The sequence below is a fragment of the Amaranthus tricolor genome, chromosome 10, assembly GCF_026212465.1.
Source record: "Amaranthus tricolor cultivar Red isolate AtriRed21 chromosome 10, ASM2621246v1, whole genome shotgun sequence".
Classification (NCBI taxonomy): Eukaryota; Viridiplantae; Streptophyta; class Magnoliopsida; order Caryophyllales; family Amaranthaceae; genus Amaranthus; species Amaranthus tricolor.
The window spans coordinates 5,059,483-5,080,482 of NC_080056.1; the positions used below are offsets into that span (position 1 = coordinate 5,059,483).

General features: G+C 34.5%; 1 protein-coding gene across 5 annotated transcripts; it reads left to right on the forward strand.

Moving 5' to 3' along the window:
• Nucleotides 1–211: 211 nt before the first annotated feature.
• On the forward strand, nt 212–20,436 carry LOC130825144 (protein phosphatase 2C 70-like). Of its 5 annotated transcripts, none has more exons than XM_057690209.1 (13): nt 212–563; nt 4,873–5,062; nt 8,293–8,469; nt 8,572–8,753; nt 8,845–9,003; nt 12,114–12,257; nt 12,333–12,394; nt 15,248–15,383; nt 18,125–18,219; nt 18,872–18,987; nt 19,192–19,321; nt 19,560–19,614; nt 19,703–20,436. In XM_057690209.1, exons 1-13 carry the CDS (start codon nt 447–449, stop codon nt 19,859–19,861), a joined length of 1,722 nt encoding a protein of 573 aa, XP_057546192.1. In that variant the 5' UTR covers nt 212–446; the 3' UTR covers nt 19,862–20,436. The 5 variants fall into 5 exon arrangements, with proteins under 5 accessions (XP_057546192.1, XP_057546193.1, XP_057546194.1 ...); XM_057690210.1 differs by having other exon boundaries at nt 219–563; nt 8,578–8,753; XM_057690211.1 differs by having other exon boundaries at nt 220–383; nt 8,275–8,469.
• Nucleotides 20,437–21,000: the final 564 nt, after the last annotated feature.

The window sequence follows — 21,000 nt, forward strand, 5'->3', positions numbered from 1 at the left end:
TAAATTTGACTGCATTCCTCTTACATTCTCTTTAGGGGTACAAATATGAATTGTCCGTCGCCTTTTCTCATCCAAACTCTGTTTTCGAGCGGAATATTGGGTGAAAACGATGACGATAGTATTAAAGAAGTACATCTAAGATCTAAACTTAATAACCCATAGGCCACGATCTTGAAGCATGCCATGTGTAGTCCACAACAAGAAATTCTCTTGCTTATTTAAATATTGTAACGTACACATGTATGTCTAATTGTCCAAGTATATATAAATTCTAGGAGGACACAGAAAGCTAGTGAGTATGGAAATCGCAATAGAATTAGGAAATAATTACGAATTGAGATTTGAGAAGTTGAAAATGATATAAATGCTACGATTTCAAAGAGGTGCGCTTTTCTCGCTATTTCCATTTTTCTGTTTCTCTCTCATCCTTTCTGTAGCTGACGGCGATGGCGGAATCCATTGTCGTCGTCTTCATTATGCTTCTTCTGGTTCTCTTTCTAATCCTTCTTGCTTGTAAACCATGGCGATTCTTTTCTCGCTCTTATCTTTCTCTCTCCATCAAGGTCAATATCTATTCTCTCTTTTCAATTTTTTTCTGTATTTAGCTGATTAATTTATATGTTATTTGTATGTATTTAAACTTTAGTTTTTTTTTTTTATTCTTACTGAATTTAATTGTGTTTGATGATGATGACGTTGATGATGATTGATGATTAAGATTGTGGTCATTTTTTTTTGGATTTTTACTCTACATTGAATTTGCATTAGGTTAAGGTGATCATTTTTAATTAATTGAAGATGATGCAGATTTTATTATGTTTTAATTTGTTTCAGATGATTACTGATCTTTTTTTTAGGTTTCTTTAGTTTTGAGTATCTTTTGCGTCAATGACTCACTAATTGAGGACACTTATCCTCGAGTGTTTTAATTTTTATGGTCATTAGCTATTGCATTGCTTGGATTTTGAGTGGGATGTAGGAACTTGGATGTGGCTTAATGAATTAAACAGTGTACATTACATTCAAATTATAGTCATTGAATTAACTTTTGATAAGAGTGCTTAGGTACTAGGTAGTCTTTTGAACTTTTTAAGGAGTTTGTACTTAGTGTCTTTTTGCTGTACCAATTATGATGTACGTGTATTGTACTTGGATTCTATTGACCACCCAATCCTTATTCTTTAATATTGATAAGCTGCCGTTCTTTCTCTGTCACTTGTCCTTTCCGTGGAGTTCCTTTATTGTGCAAATAGTACTCTTACACAGGTATATGAGGGCATGGCGTTAAGTTGGCACAGGTCTAGCTTCTAGCTCACCACGCAAATAGAAAGACTAGTGGAGTATTTCTGTTCTTGTTTTGGTTATTAGTTGTAGTGTTGTTTGTCACCGGATTGAACATAAAAGTCACTATGAGCGTTAAATATTGATTAATATGGTATTAAAGGTAATAATGTATAATGATGCAATATTGTTTGAGGCTGATCCATGTTATTAATTTAATTCCTATAGATACGTTGATTTGGGCTCTCATATGCTATACCCTACACAATGTTTCCATCTCTATTTTCTAATGTAACAATATGTAGGAACATTAAATGCATATTTTCAATTTATCAAGTTGATGGATTTTATGTTTATTTGAAGTTGAATGCTCAAGTGGGCATTTTATTGAGAATCGGGTCATGTCTTAGTTGGAGCAAGTACCACTTTCTCCAGTTCAGGTTCTAGGTTTTGTTCTCACCACCTAGCCCTCGGCTCCTCTCAGTCTATCCTAAGATCATAAAAAAAGTTGGCATTTTATTGAACAGTTTACTTTCTTCTTTTTATGGGTTTCAACATCCAATGCACTTGTGTGCATTTGTTTGAGTTCTACATTAAGGAATCGGGGATAATTTTTTTGAAGTAGATGAGTGCATCCTTTGCTTTCCAAATAGGATTACAAGTAAGGTAACAAGGTACAACATAAGCAACACGTTTTGATATCAATGACATTAATCATTGAGCTGATGGAGTAGCCTTATCCATGTAAAAAGATTTATTGTTTTATATGTTCTTTGATTATTTCCTATTTATTTTGAAAATAGAATTTGGAGAATGAGTACATTAACACTAAACTTGGAAAAAAAAAAATTTCCTATTTTTTTCAAAAATTTTCTCGAGCCAACATGAGTTTAGTGTGTAAAACAATAATACTAAATTATTATTAGACAAGTGGCATACTGTATCTACTTAAAACTGGTTGATAGGATATGACCTATGGGATATGTTCTGTGGTTCTCACCAACATATGAAAGGAAAATGACCACCCTTCGACCCTTTAACTAAGAGATGAATATGAGACCTTCTTGTAGTCTCCATAGGCAATAACCTTGAAGGGCTTTTACTTTTAATGAAAAATATAACTTGGTCTGATTGTCTTTTTATATTAGTGAACCAATAGGAAAGATAGAGAGTTAGATTTTGGGAGACTTAAAGAGGGTAAGCAAGACTGAAGGCGAACAAGAGTAGAAAAGAATATGAATGACATAGACTTACAAATTGAGATGTTAGAAAATCGGACTGAATGGAGAAGAAGAATCCATGTGGTCAACGATTGGAACGGATATATTGGTTCATGTAGCCGACCCTAATCTTTTGGTGATCAAGGCTCTGACATTGTTGTTGTTGTGGTCTGATTGTCTTTTTTACATTATGAAAAATCTTGTGTCTCTTGAGGAATAGCTAAGGGCTAAATATAATTTGTCAGTTTGTCTTTCTTATTTTGATATGACATAAAATAATATTTGCTAGCAACTACCTCTTAAGTTGGCCGGTTTTGATTCATGTATTCGACGTATATAATTGGGATTAAGTTTTTAACATTGTTATTATCTTTCTTATTTTACTCATGGAGCTATAATATTTTCATATAATGTTTGTTGAATTATTGTTGGAATATAATAGGATGAAACTAAAATGAGTGTTTCATTAGATCATAAAGAAATGACCAAGGTACTAATTTCAAGTAACAATGTGGTTGGTGAAAAAGTTGAAAGGAATTTTGTAGATAACTATCAAGCCTTGGTATCCGAAAAAGCCTAAAAGATGATGCAAGTAGTCGAGACGTGTGTTGTGATTGATGTGTGGGCATATTATAAGAGATAAATTTGAAATGAAGATGCTTGAAGGAAATTGGGAGTTTTAGATATTGATGATAAAGTAAAGGAGAATCGACTTTGTTGGTTTGGACATTTGCTGAAAGATGCTTCCCAGGGTAAGTGGAGAGTTGGACATACGGTTTCTACATTGGAATCCAAGGAATACCAAAAATTACTTGGTTGTTAGGGATAAGGATGGATATTCTTTATTCTAGTTAGTTAAAAATGAAAGGGGTAGGAACATGTATTAAGAAATGTAGAGAGAAAGGAATTAATTGGGGAAGGTAGGAAGAAAATGCGAAAGAGCAAGTGGGAGAAGAAAGAAAAAGTGAAAACTAAGTAGGGAAACATATAAAATTCTAAAATAGAAACATTTTCAAATGAAATGATAAATTTTGAAATGGAAAGTGTTGCAATGTAAAAGATATTAGAGGGAGTTTTAAGAAACTAGATCCATGCATCACTCAACACGATGGTATATCACTAGACAGTCTTGAATGTAATTGGAGGATTGTTGTGGACAATCTTGTGAGTTTTGTTTTCTCTAAGTCATGTATATACGCTCATCTATTAGGATTAAGGTTGTACTTGTTGATGATTTTTGTGAATATTCATGATATAAAAATTAGTTCTTTTTGCAGGGGGATATGGTCAAGCAATTTGTATAAAAAAGTATTAGCAAAAGAATAGGTTAGTAATGTGAAAATAACTAACTTTGAGTATCATTTTAGCAAACAACTTGGATTCCTATGGGTATGAAGATAGTAAGGGTTGAATGAATTACTTTTGGGGATTAGGTTTTTTTGGATGTCAGTGAACTCATTTGATGGTGGAATGATACCAAGTTATGTACATCGTATAGTATCAAGTAAGGGAATGCATGTTGATCGAGTTAAATTTTTGATTGTTATGTGACAAACACAAGACCGTAGAGAAGGATATGCATTTCTTGATCTTAGCATGATTGGAGCTTTATATAATAGAAACAGTTGAGCAAGAATAATTACAATTGTCCATTAAACTAGCACTGTTTTTCCTTTTGGTTATCTCTGGCGACTGATCTTTGTACTTGTTTGATTCTTATAATTAAAAAAAATAAGGTTAAACTGTACTCTGCATATGCTGTTTGCTTGGAAACTGCGGAGTTATTTTACTTGGTTGTTTATGTGAACGCCAGAGAGCAATATGAAAACACTGGTTATAGACTGTTGTTTATTTGTACAAACTTGATATTGAAGCCTACTCATCATTATCCTGAATTGCTACTAGACCCATGGTGGCACAATAATTACCTAAGGTGTCCTGTACTTTTTCTGTTGCAATTTAGTGTTTACTCGATCCTGTTTACAATTTATTTCTCAGAGCTTCTTAGATTTGGATAGCTTCCATAATTTAACATTTCTTATGTTGAGTTCTCAAATTTCTGAATAAAATATTTTACATTAAACATAATAGATTTGTTAAGCTTGAACATAGTTTCAACTTTCTTTCTGAAGACCTGAACGGGCTGAACTGTAAAAGAGGGGGGGGGGGGTGGTGTTGAAGATATAATACTGTACAATAAAGCAGAAGCTTTTGATAAAAAACTTTGTTTTCTTTGGCTTCAGTCCTCTATGATGGAGCTGCTCCTATCTGAACTGAGTAGTCATTGCTTATAATTAGTGGCACATCCCAGCTGTCAAATTATCATTACTGCTATTTCTGCTTGATTGTTGAATTTCTGGATCATGCCTAGGATGATGACTTAGAGAGGCCTTTGGCGCAAGAAAAATCTGATCAGCTTCTAAACTCAAGCCATGAACCATCGAGTAATAGCTTTTTAGAGAGTTCTCAGATGCAAACTGAAGGGAGATTTACTTCACATGGAGCACAAAGTCTAAAGTACAAACACAAGCTACCCCCTCGTATACCTCACTTGACTCAAGGCATGCTACTTTTTTTGGTTAGCCCGGCTTATAATTCTTGCATTGGGATATCAATAAATTATGCTTTGAAGCTGATTGCTTTCTTGTTTGTATGTCTTCTTCTTGTTGTAGTGTTACACTAGAACAAACATTACTATTGATGCAAGAACTTGTTTGTCAACTTGGTTTAATTTACAAAATTTGTTCTTTCTTGTGTCCGGAAATTTTTTTATTAAATACCGACCAAAGGGTCTACACAAATGAACCTAAATTGCATCACTCGCCATTGTGTTTCACCTTATAGGAAGGGTGCTATGAGGGCCCCTTATCAACCATGAAGCACAAAGCATTACTGAGTTAGGTGAACATTTTGATGTGCGCTTGCATACTACATGAATTTTTTTGTCATGAAAGTCACTTTAACTTTAGAAACCCTCTTCCGTTTCTCCGAACCCACGCCTATATATAGTCTAGCAATGAACACACCATATAGTTGATGTTGACCACTTCAATATGCCGCATTTTGGTCTCAATTTGTTGACCTCAAAAGTTTGTTCTTTATTTGAAGTACTTGAGCACCGTGATGGTGTGCACATCTTTGTAATGAACCGACATTAAAATGTAGAAGCGTGACGAAAATGATGATGATGATGTTTAAGTAAATAAATTTAAAATGCAATAGTAATAGAAAAATGACTTCGTATGAATCTCTTCTTACTGAAAACACAATTATTACCTCATGAGCTGCTCCCTCTCTAATTTCCATTTTCTATGAAATTCGGATCCTATAATTCGCTCCTTTCCTTCTAAATGCAAGTCTTCCCTATCAAGCTATTTTTGTAACTTACCTATGATTCCTAAAGTACCTCTCGAGCTAATTCATTATGTTATAGGCGTCTTATTCTTCCTCGTTTTTCTCAAACAATGAATGTTGGCCTTAAGACAAGGTGCAACTTTAAGGCTTTTAAGGGTTGTGTCTTCTGACTGTGGTATGGAGTGTCTCCCTTTGAGTAGGTATAGTCTCACGAATTGCTTGCCAGTTTTTGTAATCACAGTCTTAGTCATTGCTTTCGAAAAAAAAAATTCTCTTGAAACTAGCATATACATGAAGAGGAGAAAATATATGGCTATTTGAAGTATGAACCCATTCGGGAGGCCAGAGCGCCAATCAATTACTTTATTTCAATGGATGGTAACTTTGCACACCCTACTTAATACTACTTTTCTGTTAAGTTTATTTAACAAATAGTGAATATTACTAAATTTAAGTAGCTAAATGATATAAGCTTCACGAGAAAGTGAAATTCTCTACTTCAACATCATGTGAAGCCATATTTCAAATTTGTTTTTGTTCTTTTCTTCTGACTTACTTTGTCTTTTTGTATTTAAATCCCAAGCTTAGTACAAAAACAAAAACACTGCATTACCGTATCGCGACCGTATTGTAAAGGTTTTTGAGTTCACTACAACCAAACAGTATTGACCGTTAAATCTGTTTCGTGACACAACCATATTAAATTAAAACATAAACTAGGATTCCCTTTTTGCGTTATAATCTCCAATTTACAACACAACCTTGTTTTTTGCCATAAGTATAAATTAAATCATAATTTAGGGGACATTTTTTTTCTCCAATTACAAGAAACAACACAACCTTGTTCTTTTCACTATGCTAATGCTTCCGGTCCGGGCCGGTTTGGGTCCAAATTCCACTGGTTCGATTCTGGCTGCCAGTCCGATCTAATTTTGCACACCCCTACTTGGGCATATTTAAGGGTAAGGTGTTTCACCTCAAGAGTGTATAATTGAGCAATGTTAGATATTACGGTAGATTGTTGAGGACATTTTTTTTTGGGGGGGGGGGGGAGGGACGGAAAGCAACTATCATATGCATACCCAAAGCTAGTAATGATTAGAATATGAAATTTTTGATTGGAATTGGAAACAAAGAATAATGATCTTCAAAGTGGGCTCCTCTCATATTTTTGCCCTCGGGTGGAGGGAAGAGGACAAAGGAAGTAGGTTGTATGGTCTTGGACTTTTCAAATCCCAATCCTTCCCTCCTAATTTAATTTCTTTGAGTAAATGAGACAAATTTTTCCCTTGAAAGTAAAATAGACCACCCTCCTTTTAATTAGTTGAAGATCTAATCGTCTTTCCCTCTTTTTCTATTAGATAATTGCTCTTTTCCTCTATATTTTTACTTTTACAGTCTGTGGGTTTTAGAATAATTGGACTATTTTTGCAATAAAAACTGTTGCAGCATTGTAAACATCTCCATGTTCAAGAATAATGTATTCTGGACTTTTAAATATGTATTTTTTGGGAAAAATATTGGGGAATTGTCAATAATAAACCAACCTTTGCTTGATCCGGTGAAAATAAACCCACCTATTGTTTATGTTTAAATAAACCCATCTATTTGGTATATATGCTAAAAATAAACTCACCTATTGTTTATAACCATTTTTGAAGCTTCTTTGTAAATCAAGAAATAAGGTATAAAAATATTTGAGTTTAATTTCACAATTATACCGATATGTGGGTTTATTAAAAATAAATTAATTTTCAACGGATGGAGCAAAGGTTGATTTTTTTGACAATTTTCCTCCAAAATATTTTATTTTTTCCGTACCCTTAACGTTGAGATTGTAGAAAATTGAAATGAGTGGAGAAGGAGAATTTATGTGAAGGGCCATTGGAAATGATCTTTTGCTTTATGCAACTGTCCCCAATCTTTTGTGATTCCTTAATTTGGATGTTACTGTTTATCATACCCTTGCCGTGTATGCATATCTTGTAAATTTGGATGTTATTGTTTTTCTTGTCAGGCCACATTTGTGTACCCATACCCATACCAATCCCAGTACTCATCCATTCCCGCATTAAAATAGGATTGAAGGAGTTAGAAAATACAATAGTATAGGTCCATAGGATAACTTACATACACTATGTTTGAATTTCCTCCCCTATGAGCTAAAAGCGTTACAAAACAATCCATAATAATCTCACGTTCTGGTCCTTCTCTAACCTGCCCTATTTATAGAATTATTATAATCAGACTGTTCCTTATCAAGTTTGTCTAACATACTTATGTTGTAACTCTCTTATTACCCCTAAGCTTGGTTTATAATTTTCTTTCTTTCTTTATTTACAAGTGATATGGATCTTTTGCATTTATTTTCACTAGTAGTGCTAATTGCCTAATACTTTGAAACTTTTTTATCATTTAGATGATAGTTTGACCATAGATATAGGTGATATGGGAGAAGACCTTTTAGTTGGTCAAACCTTAAAGCGTCCGTTGTCGACAAGCCATATTTTTGAAGAGCAGAAACACACTTTAAAGAAAGGCCCTTATAGGGAATCAAGATCTAGGCCAGATGAGGTAGAAGTTCATAGAATTTTTGGAGATATTTTAGATCAAGGTACGTTGTTCATTGTTCCGGCTTTATTAGTGCGGGGACAACTATTATAGCATTTCTAATTGTTGAAGTTGTAAAACATATCATTTTATCTTCTTGTTAGAGGTGCAGGAACTTGCCTCTCCCTTGAAGTTATCAAAGGCCCAGCATGCGGGCTTCAGTGTTCATTGTTGTCTAGTGATATTTCTAAGCTTCCATTGACTCTTGGAAGGGTACCACCTAGTAACTTGTTACTGAAGGATTCAGAGGTTTCAGGAAAGCATGCTATGATAAATTGGAATTCCGATGTAATTTTTTGAAACTTATAATATTTATTTATTTTTGATAGTATTCCTACTCTTGGTTTTGTCTTGCCTATTAATCATTTTCATCTTTTAGAAAATGAAATGGGAACTGGTGGACATGGGTAGTCTTAATGGAACTCTTCTAAATGCAAAGGCCATACATCATCCTGATTTTGGAAGCAGAACTTGGGGTGAACCAGAGGAGCTTCTTAGTGGTGATATAATCACTCTTGGCACCACTTCTCAGATAAGAGTAAGTACTAGAATTGCGATGAAATTAAAAAATGGACAAACTTTTTAGACTCTTATTTGTTGACTACTTAAATCTTTGATGTACAAAGCCTCTTATAAAAAGTTTCATGTTTTTTGTTCCTAATGTTTGGGTCTTATGGAACTTGGGAGGAAGAGCGTGTTTTCTAGATAGCTAGTTGTGAGCAACTTTCCTACCACAAGGATCCATTCCAACGTGGTATATTTTTGTGATTGATACGAATACATCAAAATTGCTTACCCTCTTCGTTTATCTTTTTTAGCTAATAAAACGTATAATATAAAACTTCTCATTTGTGTATTTCTTGTATCTGTGTTATTTCTTCGGATGAAAAGTATGTCCACATGGTTTTTGTTTCCTAGTTTTTTATTTATTATTATTCTAGAACATAGGTTCATTTCATACTCTTTATTGTGAAGATTTATATTTACCAAAAGCTAGAAATGCATTTAGATCTATTTTCGGGTTTGGTTTGGAAAAATGTCGGGTTGGGTTAAGGCGGGTCTATTCGGGGTTGGGTTTGTATGTTGGGACTAGTTGGAAGATATTGAAGCCTATGGAAAACCAGTATACAACCCATTTCCATGGCTTCCAAATATAATGGCAAGGTTCCTACAAATATAGAAATAGTAGATAACAAAATTGTGTAACTTGAAGTTTGTTGGGATGGTTTTCTTGATTAATTGAACAGAAATAGTCCAAACAAACCTTTTAAATATTTTGATTTTGATTGTCAATGGACCCAATAAATTTAATTGTGAGAAGGTACCTTTTATAAATTTTCTAATTCTGTAGGGAGGCACCTTAAGGGTTGTCTGTCTAGTGCTTTGACACAACGATTGTAAGAGCTTTTGGCCTTCATTACCTCGCTTGAATCTTGCACACCCAAATTTCTCTTTTCTCCCATGAGCAATGATAGGTGTTAAAGTCGGCCTACAAAGGCTTGAATTCTTTTTTGTCAATTTATAAAACCAAAATTTTTGTGTAGTTATTTAGTTATTTGCAATTGGAAGATGTGGTTTGTGTAGAGTATAGGAACTAGAGGGTTGGGAGTTCAAATCTTGCCCTCCTACTTAATCAACCATTGCCCACAAACCCTCTTCGCAGTCTCTTCGATCATTGTGGCCCGTTTTCACCTAAAAATCCTAACCCTTTTTCCATGGCAGGAACCAAATCAAGTCCTTCATTCATCACCTCTCTGAGACCTAATATTAGTATTATATCTGGTGACAGGCCTATATTGTTGAGATTTAGGCTTTTTGTTAGGAGTTCAAATTTTGTTCCCCTAGTTTTTTTCCCGAATAATAACCTTGGCACCAACTAACTTACGACCCAAAATCCACCGGTGGTCACCTGTCCTTCACTCTTTCATTTTGGCCTCTCTCAACTTGAAAATCCTAACCTCTTTGCATGGCAGGTGCCAGCAAGTCCTCGCTTCATTCATCATCTCTGAGATTAATCGTACGATTTATACTTGTTGCCGACCCCAAATTGTTGAGATTAAGGCTTTTATTGTTGTTGTATGATCATTTGGGTACTTTTGATTGATTTCATTTGGGTACTTGAAATTTGATATCAAGTACTTAGTATATAAAAGTCGAAAGATGACTCCACACAGTTGATTCTTCTTTATGGTTCCATCTGAAATTTTTTCATTTATAATTTTGTTTGTTGTTCTCTCATCATTTTCTTTTGTCGAAATGATGATGATAGAAGCTTGATGTGACCTTCTCCACTTTTAAGCTTTATGATTTTGACAAGTATCTCCTGAGCTTTCTTTGTGTCTCTTTGCGGATAAAAGCCCTGAATCCTGAAAGAACATATTTGTTTTCTCCTTTCAAACTAAATTGTGCAAGAATACACAAAAATATGACAAATCACGGTGGAAAAATTTTAAGGTTATTGGGCTAAGCTAAGTGATTATTACATAAAATTTTAGTACAGAAATAATACACTTGCGGTAAATTTAAAAATCATGTTAAATCAGTGTAACCGTTAATTTTACTCGAGTATGGAAAATGATGAATTATTTGACAAATCTGACATCTTTGGCCGTACAACTTATGCATACAAGCTTATCTTATATTTATCTTCATTGACAAAAAAGAAAAAAAGAAAAAAATCTTTCATAGAACATATAATGGTTGTTGAATGGAATAGAAATCGAAGCTCTACTGTTTATATGTTTACACATTAAGTGAGCTATGGGCAGAGTTGGGTAAGTTTACAGTTTGTATTTGACTGGATGTATATTTATGGTCAAATATGTAAAACTTGAATTTAGAATACCAAAACTACTGTCTAATGCCGAGATAGGCTACATAATTGAAAGGGTTTCTTTCTTTAATCATAAAGAACCATTTGTCTATTGTTAATGTGCCGACAGCTATCAAATTTAAACATTTAGCAGTAAGAAACTAAGAATGCTTCCATTTTCCAAGGCTTCCAGCTTTCTTCAATCGCTTCACTTAACGTTTGTGAGCAAGCAACTGTAGTAGTGGCAGGCTGGCTGCCCACTCCAGCTGCCCACCCCCTTTCCTGCGCATTCGTTATTAAATTGAGGAAGTGGTAGCTGAGTACTATCTACAGAAATTTTTTAGCATTTATTTACAATTGTATTCCAAAGAATGTTACATTTTGCTGAAGCTCGTACTACAACTTCAATTATTGAAATTAAAAAAAAGTAGAAAAGGAAATGAAAGGTGCTTCCCAAATTAGGCTTTTTGTTTCTCATGGTATATCCAGTATGTACGCAGTCCATGGATTCTAGCTTAGCAAATTACATCCTCATTTCCTCTAAGTGGGCTAGTAATTTTGCTGCTTCTTGCTTCACCGCTAAGCACATTTCATTAGATTTTCTCTTTTATAGGTCCCTTGTGTTTGTTACCTCTTTTATTCTTGCTCTTTTTTCCTTCTAACTCATACTTGTTTTCTAGCATTGTCTTTTCTAACCATATTCAGTAGTTTGACTTTGATCATCTCATGATAACATTTTGGGGCTGTGCCTTGTTATAGACAATAGCTTGCTTTAGATTTGTCTGCCTTTAGGTTGTTTTAGCCCTTGTTTAGTTCTATAGCAATTATTGTGGCAGGTGCAAATTACGTCTCTGACTGAATCAGAGGTTTCATTTGGAGTTGGCATTGCGTCAGATCCCATGTCTACACGTCGTGGGGGAAAAAAGCTTCCCATGGAAGATGTCTGCTATTACAGATGTCCGCTTCCTGGGATAGAGCAGGTGCGCAAATACTTCCATTCAAGATCATCTTTCTTTAACTTGTGTGCAAATGATGTAACCTGATGTTGTACACAGTTTGGACTTTTTGGTATTTGTGATGGACATGGTGGAGCAGTTGCAGCTCAGTCTGTGAGCAAGTAAGTAATTGTTGGCCTTTTGATATCAAGCTTTGTTTATATTGTGGAAGTGGAGTTTATATTTACCTTTGTGTTTTATGATGCCTATAATGGTAAATATGGTCTTGCCGAATAGTTTCCCCTCTATAATAAAGGATAACTTAATGGATTTTGAGATGCTAGATTCTCTCCCAATGACCTCAAAACTCTCTATAAAACACTCAGTAATATTCCGATGATCTCTCTTTGTCTACGTACTTTTTCCTTATTCAGCATCCCCGACTTTTCCTGGTAACTAACTCTTACGTCAGTTTATCACATGTTCATTAAAAAATCATAGTCTAGTTGAATAAGGAAAAAAAAGCAAACAAAGTTTCCAAATTTCAATGAAGTTAGATAAATTTGGTACCATGTTAGTTGCTGAATCAGGCAACCGCTTCAACTAGCTTATTGTTCTGCTGACTTAACAAATATAAGTTCATTCTCCTCTTTTTAACTCCTTGTCGTTTCAGGTAGTGAAATTAGTATCTCAATATCTTTTACCGTTTAGCTTTCAATTAAAACCTTAGTTTAACAAAATTTCAGACCCTTTTGGGGTGTTGCTAATCGTTCCAAACACAACTGTAGAGTGTCTGCTGCCTTTTCAGTTATCATTGTTAGCCATGGTGCAAAAAATGGGGTAACGGTCGGGGTTGCAATAACGGTCACGATAGTCTGGTAATACAGGTTATGTGGTTATTGTACCTCCAAATGTGGACCTAAACAGTTATATATCGCTTGCAACGGCCTAGATTTGGTTTTTTTACACCTTTACAATGCGGGTAATACCGGTTCAAGAAATCTTGAGTACTTTTACAATGCGGCCAAGATACGATTGTTGCACTATGTCGCTAGCTAAAGTGAACTTGCCCGTTTAGTAGCTACACGCCTACACCAAACACTCTTCATCTTCAATTTAGTATGTTCTTGTTAGTGATTTTGTGGTGACTGCCACCTGTGCTACCGTCCCTCAACTTTATGAATTGCGTGAATTATTTTACTTCATAAACCTAGACAGCTAGCAAACTACCATTTTATTGCGCCTTTATATGATTAAGTAGCCGCACAAAGTTGGCCTAACCTGAACCGACTCCACCTCATATATTACTTTTTAGGGACATAAGTCTTATGTGTGCCCTAAACTTAAAATTCCCTTATCCAATTTTGTAACACCTCGCCATTTTTACCTGGAATGAAATTCGGTTTGGAATGGGGAACGGGAATACAGAACGCAACCTAGATTGACTCGGGAATGATTGGGTACGAGATACATTATGTATAAAACAAATATTTGAAAACAAAATTAAATAATGATTATTTTGCTTAAGAAATTATTTTCAAGTGGAATTTTTTTAGATTTCTAGGTTTCATCTCGTTTTTTTCTACCTTCTTTTTTCTTTGATTTATAAATGAAGGCCAAAATACCTTTTGAAAAAGATCTTTTAAATCGGTACGGCGCCTTGAGTGATTTGGGTCGTGTTTCGTGGTGATTGGAGACAGACGTTCCCGGATCGCGGAACGTGGCTACGTTCCACATTCCATGTAACTTTGCACCTCACCCCTATTAGACCGCCGTTGACTACCCATGGAGGCTGTGGACTGACCCCACATACCAACACAAGTTCTTTCAGCGCACTTTGGCCTCACTCATGTGCACTTGAGAAAACTTCCGTGGAGATCATCCATCCTAAGAATTCTCCCCACCAAACACCCTTAACGGTGGAGTTCTTGGCAAATGGATTCCTTGAAAAGAAGATGCACCTTGTTGATATGGGTAGTCTATTATTCCTTTTTAAAGCTCAACACAGGGTATCACACTTACCCCCACTAATGAATAAAATGTCCTCGTTGCACCTTAATTTCAATGTACACTCACCCTCACTAAACACATTATCGGCCACGATCACAGGGTTGCTCATATACCACTTGTAAATCTCCGACCACATCAAACCGACATTGACTGCCCATGGAGGTTGTACACTGGCTGCACAGACCAACACAAGTAAGCGCACTTTGGTCTCATTTGTGCGCATTCGAGAAAACTTTCCAAGTGGTTATCCTAAAATTGCTCCCCGCCAAGTACGCTTAATTGTGGAGTTCTTAGCAAATAACCTCCCTTGAAAAGAACGTGCACCTTATTGATATGAGTAGTTTATCAATCATTTTTAAAGCTTAATATGGGGTGTCACAAATTTAACTGGAGTTGAACACTCGAATGAAAACTCAGTTCGATATGACACAATTTTTGGGTCACGCGTGACACTTCTCTTACTAAATTGACTCTGTCCTTTCCTGCATTATGAGCATTAATGTCATATTGAACTGAAGATGAGTTCTTAAAATTCAGTGTCGTGATAGGTTGTCATTTACTACTTCCTAGTCCCTCCCATAGAGATTGGTACATTTAACTTGTTCGTGTTAGAGTTTTTTGAGTCAAATATAGCAATCTTTTTGCGACAATGAGTATATATTCAAGTTGATGTGTTTTCATTATGTATCAGTGACAACTGTAGATATCTTGCAATTTGTTATCAATATTTTACTTTCATAATAAATCCTCCATCCACGTTTTTATTTTGCTTATTCTGTCTTCATTATTATGTAAATGTTTTTCTTAGCAGATTGTGATATTTGAATAATTTATTTTTGTACATCTTTGTTTTGGAATGTATATATTTTGGACGTGTACCATTATAATGAGGTTGATGAGATATGGATTTGGTGCTTCTTGAGACATTCTCTACTTCCCATGAAAAATTTATGCTTCCATGCATGCTATATTCTTTTTGTTCTCTTTTAGTATTCAATTAACACCTTATCCCTATATGCTTTCAGAATTCTTCCGGAGAACGTATCAACTATTTTATTGGATTCCTTAAGAAGGGAAAGGGTTTTATCTCGGCAAGATGCATCTGATGTCCTTAGGGAAGCATTTTACCAAACTGAAGCATGTTTAAATCACTATTACGAGGTTTAACTCTTTACCATTTTTTCACGAGTATGTGAAGTGTTTGCTTGCATATATCTTGTTATAAGATGCTTATTGTGCAGTGTGCACTTTGATTACTTGAATGAGGACATTATTCTATTTAGAGTTGTTTATTTCTCAGTTTAATGGAAAGGTGATTAACTTCCTTATTTCCCCTATGCTTTGTTTGTATTGAAGGAAATGGAGTGAAGGTAATGGGAGAGAAATGAGGGGATAGATTTTACTTCATTTGGACAGCAAATGTGGAGGGGAGGTAACGAAGGGAATGAAATTGGAAGGATGATATCCTTCACATTTTGTCTCAAACAAATTTAACCTACAATGGAAAGCTTTGGAAGGAGAACTCACTTATCTTCCATCCCCTTCCTTTGTCTCTCTTCCTCTTGCTTTCCTTCCCCTTCCTTTTTTTCTATCCAACACACTCTCAAATCTTTTTTTTTTTTTTTTCTTTTTTTTTCCTTCTGTTTTTGCAAATCCTTTATCCCTTCTGCATTGTAGAAGTTAGAACCATCCAAATTGCTTAGTCCCGATTCTCTCTCCGTTAGATGTTTCAAAATCCTCACTCGTCAATTCTTTGACCAAAGTTGACCACCTACCAATGGACCTTGCCCAAAATTGAACTGTGAAGCTGGCAGATATGCCATTTCTATTTGTCAATACCTGCTTCGCAACCTCTGCCGAACTCCCCCCTAAGCTCTCATTTTCTAAAACACAAAACCACCAAATCACCCTACAACTACCTAGAAAATGTGCTCTGAAATGAGGAGAAAATAGATTTATAGTTCTTTGGTTTTAGATTATAGTGGATTATAGTAAACTGTCATTAAATCATGTGTATTTATTTATGTGAAGAAAGTTTCACATTTGACCTTTTTCTATAGATGTTTCTTTTTATTTAATTCATATGAAAAAGAAGCAAACACAATTTACTAGTTTGTTTAGTAAAACAATTCCTGTTGATCTTTTTACTTAAAAACGATGTATGATCCAAACAACAAAACGTGGTTCAAGATTAAGGGATTACTTTTCCTGAAGCATTTTCCATTGATGTCCTTCCATACTTGAAATTAAATTTCTCATCTTAAGTTGCATTCAATTAGTCAGATACTTAAAAAATTATGCTTTTGGCATCAATCATCAATGAAATTTACCATTGCCCAACCGTGCAAGTTGCAACCGCCTTTTGTAAAAGTAAAACATCTCTGAAAGCCTTGAATCTTTTCCTAAATCTCTTTCTCATCCTCTTTCCTATCTCATTTATCTACTAACCATTACCACACTTTCCTCTTGCATTGCCACAGTCTCACCACAACTGATGTTTCTTTCATATAATCTCATCATCTAGATGCTTCCATTCTTGTGGCTAACCGCTAACATGTGTCTTGTTTCTGCTTTATTGCTACTTTTAGAATCCTCTCAAGTTTATTCTCTGCCCCAACTCCCAAGTCTACTTGAATTTAGAAAGAGCTGGAAAACAGTTCAGATACAATGGGAAACTAATGGCTAATTTGAGAAAACAGCAACACACCATCACATTAACGACAAGTGGGTCCAGGCAGTGTTAAGGGGGTTGAAAGTGTGTAACATTACCCTGGTAATAACAAAGTGATTGTTTTCTATTGATTCTCGGTTACAAATGAAAATAAGAGGAGATGTAAAGGAGTCATAGTCTAGACCATTGGTCCATATCAAGGTTGTTGGAATCGGGATCAAGTCAAGGTGTAAGATCCTATCATAGGATTGTACGATTCTACAAATACACTTAAATATGCCAAACATATAGTTTATAGCCATAATTATTCAATTCAAAAGTTTTAAATTGTGAAGTAAAATTTGTTAGCTTTATTTCTAAGGAATATAATGGAAAAATAATCAATAATTACTCTACTCCATATCAATAAAGAACTTTATTTTTTAATTTTAATTATGAAATATATTTCAAACATGTGTATATGTGAAAAAAATTATTAAAAGATGAACTAGAAAATTAATTATAACTGAGACTAAATTTGTTAGATCGAATGAGTGTAGAATCGTGTTCTGATCCTACCATTCAAAATTGTATTTAATTGGGATTGTAAAATCCTACTAACATTGTAATTGTACTTATGATCTGGGTCATTTGCAGTAGGATTGTAAATCAAAATCGCAATTTTAATAACAATGGTCCATATATTTGAAACTTTGCCCTTTACAAATGGTTTTCATATGAAAATCTCAATTTACTACCTTTCGTTTTGCATTACATTAAAGAAACATAATTCGCACTTTCTCAAACACCTCAAAGACTAGTACGTAGTATAAAATAGCTGTTAGTATTTAGTACTTCCGATTTGTCTGTAATTTTCTTTAATGGTTATGTTGAGAATTTTTGAATGGAAGGGGAGTGGTGGATGTTAATTCAAATTTAGTTGTGTCAGAGTGGTGGTAATATTATTGGCTGATGTTTAGAAACATTTTTAGGTTTATTAGTTTGTTAATATTGTCAGGGGATGAACTCCCTACTTTTAAGTTAGCCAGCTCTTTAGTTTATTGTATTCAATTCTTTATCATCTGAGTAATGAGAAGGTAGCAGTTAATTATGTTTTGTCTCTTACTCTTAACAATTATTAACGGTTAAGGACAACTTTTAAAAATCTATTGACACTAGTTTCCTTTCATTTCCTTGCTTATGGCTTTTGAACTTTGAGATCAAAAATTGCTTATAACTATAGCTCTTTCAGGGTTGTACTGCAACACTGCTTCTAATTTGGGGCGATGGTTATGACAGTTTCTTTGCTCAATGTGCCAATGTTGGAGACTCAGCTTGTGTTATGAAGTATGTCTTCATGCTATTCCTATCTGATGCATAAATGATTTTAGCTTTTACTACCATTCAAGGGTGCTCCTTCAGCTTCTTTGATTATGTTGTTTGGCTTTAATCAATTCATCTAAAACTTTTGTTTTGTTTAGTGACGATTGGAGGTTTTTGTCTATTAACTTATGTTGGCTGAGCTTTTTCTATATTTTACAGAACCCAGCTTAATTTTGCTGGATTTTGTTTTTATTATTTTCTTAATTTGTTGTTGAGTTACTGAACTCATTTTGCATAATTGAACTTATTTTTCATGACTGAATGTATTTTTACAGTACTACACTTTTGTTAAGACGTATTTTATAGGTTGAGAAAACTGAATCTTAAGGTTGGAGTATGAACTATCAACAAATGCCAATAATCTCTGTCTTATTCTCAACCATATGAACTATCACATGATAGAATTTGTTTCTCACAAAAACTTTCAAGTTTATCTTTATAGATCTAAATGGTATGCAGACTTGAAGAAAAGCGGTCAATTTCTGCTTAATTTTTTTTCAGGATATGAGATTTCTTTTAGTGTACAGCTGTTCCTTTATTCACTTAGAAACTCTTGTTTCATGCAGCTGTTATTAATCAGGGCTCAAATATAAATATCTTCTCAACTGTTTTGCAGCGTTAATGGGAAACAGATTAATATGACAGAAGACCATAGGATTTCTAGCTATTCTGAGAAGCAACGTGTCAAGGAAATGGGATACCCATTAAAGGATGAGGACACTCGCCTGTGTGGTAAACAGATTACAATTTCTTTCTGCTTTGTGGTTCATTATTAAATTTGTTGTTAGAAACATTTGTCAAATAGTTACAGTTGAGTCATTTATCTCCACTTCTAGGATGGACTGACCTCACCGAAACTAAAAGCAAGCATGTCTTGACATCTATTTCTATAAGATACAGCCTTATTTGCCTGTTTTAATTTGAATGTGGGTACAGGTCTAAATCTCGGGAGGATGCTTGGTGACAAGTTTCTGAAGGAGCAGGATGCACGGTTTAGTTCAGAGCCCTATATAAGCCAAGTTGTCCGTATTGGTCAACCAAGTGGAGCCTTTGCAATATTGGCGAGGTAACCCGCTTTCTGCCGCACTTGAACCTTTTCAACTGCAAATTTTGCATTTGTTACCGCTGTTAGTTATTAAGGTTGAAATGAAGCTTTTTTTTGTTGTGCAAAATTATTGCTTCTGAAATATGTTGAAACGAGAATTGTTTATGCACTATGTAGACTGGACATCAGTGCCTTTAGATGTAGAGATGTATCTAATAGCCTGAAATATGGATTTTTACCATAAACTTTTGTAACACAGTGACGGTTTGTGGGACGTCATCAGTGCAAAGAAGGCAAGTCAGCTCGTTCTCGAGGTAGTATGCCTGCTTACTTGCTTGTGTACCATTATAATCTAAATAGCTTTCTGTCATAACGACCTTGGAAATTTTTAATGGTATGCAGGCAAAGGAGACATACTCTGCAGATAGGAAGGATTCTGCGCAGAAGATAGCGGAGTTCTTGTTAGACAAGGCTAAGAAATCGCTTACAAAAGATAACACCTCCATAGTTTATGTAGATTGTGACATTGCTTTGAGAACCTTGTGTAAATATGATTCTTGATATGTAATAATCTAGGGTTTAGTCGATAATCATCAACAAAACATGGTAAGAGGTTGTTTGGGGGATTGGGTCCTGGATGGCCATCCCATATGACAAATACAGCACAATTTTCCTTGAATCTCTGGAGCCTGGCATCGCGCTGCTAAGATCTTGGAGTCAATCTATCCAGGCCAGAATGTCTAAATGCATGTCCATAATTTACAGCTTATAAAGGAGTCAATCTTCTGCAGTTCGAAATTTATGTTCTCCGAGAAGCTGTTATATTTGTCGTCATATGATATGCTCAATGGATTTTCATGGTCTTGCTCCTGCTTTCTTGTTGATTAATATATGGATGACAAAATGGTTATGGAAAAATGAATTTGTGGTATTCTTTGTAGTTACATTATAACAAAATGTTGTGTACATCATTTTCAGGAAGAATACCTCAGTTGTCAATGATGCAATACTTGGTTGATGTATGCTTATGGCTGAGCTGTGCATAAATAAACTTAAATTCATTAGCAAGAGTTCGGCAGTTGTAGATGTACCTCATATTTAATTGAAGTAATGTCAGACTTCATTTATCTTTTCAACTTCAATTTCTCCTACATTTTCGTCATTGCGTTTTAGTCTCAAAATGTCCATTGACCACTTTTTCTCGCTACTTGAAATTTTAATCTTAGGATATTTTTCCATTCCTCAAAAATCTTATTTCCCATAATATCATCCACATACGATCCATATTTGGAGCAAAGCGATTCTTGTGGTTTTTCCTTTGTTAGTGAAAAGATTTTAGGCTGGATTAGAAAAATTGCCAACATTTACTATTATTATCAATTTTTAAATAAAACTATTAACATTTACTATCTTTGCACGGAAAGTTGAGCTACTAAATATTCATATTAATTTCTTAAAACAATAACTTAGTTTCTAAAATAAGAGCTATAAATTATTTTTTGTATATTTTTAATAAAGATAATGTTGTACATAAAATAGTACATTATGAATCAAATATGAGAATATGATTTAAAAGCATTGAATATGAGTGGTTATATATGAAGTATATTCCACATGATTGAGTTGAAATGACCTAATTATATAATTTGGTTGGTTACAAATTAGAGAAAAACAAGGCCTTATCCATTGAAGAAAGTGAG